Source organism: Monoraphidium neglectum (assembly GCF_000611645.1).
Source record: "Monoraphidium neglectum strain SAG 48.87 unplaced genomic scaffold scaffold04577, whole genome shotgun sequence".
NCBI classification, from domain to species: Eukaryota; Viridiplantae; Chlorophyta; class Chlorophyceae; order Sphaeropleales; family Selenastraceae; genus Monoraphidium; species Monoraphidium neglectum.
The window spans coordinates 1,180-4,635 of NW_014009052.1; the positions used below are offsets into that span (position 1 = coordinate 1,180).

Below are 3,456 nucleotides of genomic sequence, written 5' to 3' on the forward strand. Positions count from 1 at the left end.
AAAGAACTGCACGCAGTGGGGGTGGTGCAGCTTCTGCAGCACGTTGAGCTCCGTCCTGGGGGCGAAACATGGATTTACGGGGGTCGGGTTGGGGTCTCAGGTAGGTGGATTGGTTTGAGGGTTGACTGCTGAGAGCTTCGTCGCTGCGCTGCGCTGCGATGTCCTACTAACGGCACCAAGACGTCAGCTTGCGCACGCGCCTGCGCTCACACTTGCTGGCACACGCGCGTGCACGCGCTCCCCACTCCGCTGCCCACCCACCCGTCTGTCCGACCAGCCCGCGCCCGCCTGCGCCTGCGCCGCATCATCCTGCCGCACACACACGCCCCTCCAACTGCCGGCCCCCCCACCTGAAGTCCCCGAGTGCCACAGCATCATTGTCCTTGAGCACCTTGACGGCCACAGGGGTCCCCAGGTACGATGCGCGGTACACGATGCCAAACTCGCCCTCCCCCACCTTGTCGCCAAACTGCAGCAGCTTGGGGTCGATCTGGGGGGCGGGCGGGTTTGCAGCGGGAGTGAGGGCCGGTTTGGGTTGGTCATACCGGATGGACCGCTGGATGCCAAGGCGGGTTGCAGGGAAAAACAACCGGCGCATGCGGGGGTGCAGGGGGTTGGGAAGGTGTGGAGCCACGGAAGATTCGGCAACGGCAATGCGCATGAACGCTCCATGCGGGCGCGCGCATCCCATGTGCAGCGGCTGCATGCAGCCCCATACCCTTCACATGCGCAACGCATGCGCTGCGCACGCAACAAGGCCCCGCGCTTCAAGCCTCCCCCGCCCCCTCACCTCCCACTCGGGGTCAAGCTCCCCGAAGATGCGCACGTTCCCGCTGAGGCGGCTGTCGCTGAGGTCTATGAGGTTCCCCTCCTTACTAATGACCTTGCCGCCCTGCCCCACCAGCAGCACCACCACCTCTCCATGGTCGCCGCGCACGGCGTCCTGTGTGTGTGGGGGGGGGGGGGCAGGGGCGGATCCGTGGCGCGGCGGTGCGTGCGTGCGTGTGCGTGGGTGCGTGTTCAATCGGAGGTGCAAGGGCATGCAAGAGCATGTGTGCTCGAGAGAGGGAGAGCGAGCGAGTGTGTGTGGGATTTTTGGTGTGCGTGAAGGGACGCACACGCGCGCTTTGCGTGCGTGCGGTGTGTGTATGCCCTCTGTGAGAGGGGGCCATGTGGGCGGCAGCCGCAGCATGGACACATGCTGCACAGGGCTGCCGCTGCAGCTGTGGCACCACAACGCCACCTCCGCCACCACCATCACCACCACCACCATCACCGCCACCAATATGACCACGCTAGCACCGACCGCGCCCCCTGACACACACCTCCAGGGGAGTGCGCTTGAAGCGGTCAACAGGGTTGACCTCCACCCCGCACTCGTCCACCAGCCACTGAGCCACACTGTAGCACCCTTCAGACGCCGCCAGGTGCCTGCAGGCACGCCACACGGGCACAGGGGAGCAAGATCAGGGGCGCATGAGCATGAGTGGCGGGGTGGGTCATGGAAACATGCAGGTCAGGAAGGCAATGCAACATCAATTTGCTGGGTGAGCCGGCAAACGGTGCCAAGGGGCGAATTGCCCCGTGAGCACTGCATCCGCGCGCGCATGGCGCGCGTGGGGGCATGCACATGCGCGCGCTCACAGGGGAGTGCGTTTGTCGTAGTCACAGCAGCTCGGGTCCATGGGCTGCATGGAGGAGGGGCCAGGAGTCGATCCGCGTAATTGTATGTGGCAGCTGCCAGGCTCATTGCACAGCGTGCAACGGAGGTGAGGCAGCCCACACGGCAGGCAAACCGGGCCTCCACGCAGCGCCCGGCCGCAAGCAGCGCACACCGTCGCTGCCGCGCGCGCCCCCCGGCCCCTGCACTCCCCGTCATGCGCGTGGGCGCCTCCCTCGCCCCAAGCAACGCAACCCCTCCGGCAACACATGCTATGATGATGAAAACATCAGCTTGGGCCCAAATATCCTCACGTCAATTCTCCAGGTGGCGCATATCTTCTGGCACCGCGCCAAGTCCCCTACGGATGAGAAGAACAGCAGCTCGGTAATGGCCTGCCGCCGCGCCGCATTGTCGCCGTGCAGGCTCGGGCCGGCGTGGTGGGCGTGCTCAGGGACGGGCTGGGGCGCCACGGGAGGCTTGCGGCTGTCGAGACGGCTGAGCACGTTGAGCGGCATGGCCGCGGGTGAGCCCGGTGCCGCGGCGGCGCCGCTGTGCGGGAGCTGCGGGCGGCGACCCACACGCGAGGCTGCCGAGGCCGCGCTGGCGGGCGCTGGCCAATGCGTACGGCGCCGGGTCGCGCGTGGGATAGCGGCTTAGGCTGTGTCGTGTGCTTTGGCGCACGCGCAGCCGCCGCACTCCTGGCGACCAGCTCGTCAATGCAGCAGGCGTGCGGCAATTGCGCCTTGCCGGCTGGCTGCTTGTGCTCCGTGCAATTCTGCTGGATGCTGTTCGCGGGACGGAATCAAAAGCTACTGCTCGGATGGATGGTGAGGTCAGACCCCGTGGGCGTCCAAATGATGCGAGAGTGTGGCACGAGGATGGATGGCCGTCGATCCCACGTGGTCAAGCCCGGGGAGCCAGCCGAATGACGAGCAAGGATTCCACGAAGCACACCTCAACGAAAGACCGCGGTCTGTTCCACACCCTGAGTCACCCGTGGCCCTCAACCCAAAAGATTCGCTCCGCTCGGCGCACGCAATGCCGTCACGTGTGTCAACCAGTTGATTTCAGGTGAATCCAGACTCGCCGTTGCTCAGTGCACCTCAAATCAAGGGCGAGCGCGCGCAGACCGGCGTCTAGTCCATCGATGGCCGGCCGCCCACATGGCAGCACGGATTGAGACTCCCGCCAACTTAGTGCCCCACATCAGGCGCACAGCCACTAGGCAAAGTCGACCAGAGCCACCAAATTACATACGCTTCATGCCGCCAAGTGTGGCGTACGCATTGCCATGCTGGGCATCAGGCCGGGGGTGGTGGCAGCACACACCAACGCGTTCCCCGCAACGCATCGCGAATTGCTCCCAGATGGAGGCATACTGCACGCCTGTCTCGTCCAACACCTGCTTGCAGCCTTGTCAATGCTCTCGTGGGAGCATTTACAGCGCGTGCGGCTCTGGGGCAGGCATGAGCGCCGGCGTAAGCACAGGTCAGTGGGACTGGTTTGGCAGGTGCGGTGGCGCGGAGGCCGGCAATGTGTGGGGGGCTCGCGAAGCAAAGAGGTCAAGAGTCGGGTCAGACACAATAAAACGAGAAACAAGTTGCTGTGAACGACGGGTAGTGTCCTGCGACGGCGCACCCACAGCTCCTCGGGTGGCTGCTGTGCCAGGGCCGTCGCAGAGCGCGCGTCGGCCCCCTGCGAGCGTCGGGCGCACGCCCGGACCCCGGACAACGGCGCCGGGCACGAGCAGCCGTGAAGCTGCGTTGCCTCGGAGCAGCGGCTGCACCTGGAGC

General features: G+C 65.6%; 1 protein-coding gene across 1 annotated transcript; it reads right to left on the bottom strand.

The window, feature by feature from the left end:
• Nucleotides 1-166: 166 nt before the first annotated feature.
• Nucleotides 167-2,178, bottom strand: MNEG_14554 (protein kinase; the record flags this gene model as incomplete). Its single annotated transcript, XM_014036974.1, has 6 exons — nucleotides 167-200; nucleotides 351-490; nucleotides 791-943; nucleotides 1,326-1,431; nucleotides 1,645-1,688; nucleotides 1,975-2,178. The coding sequence occupies 6 exons, from the start codon at nucleotides 2,176-2,178 to the stop codon at nucleotides 167-169; spliced, it is 681 nt and encodes a 226-aa protein (XP_013892428.1).
• Nucleotides 2,179-3,456: the final 1,278 nt, after the last annotated feature.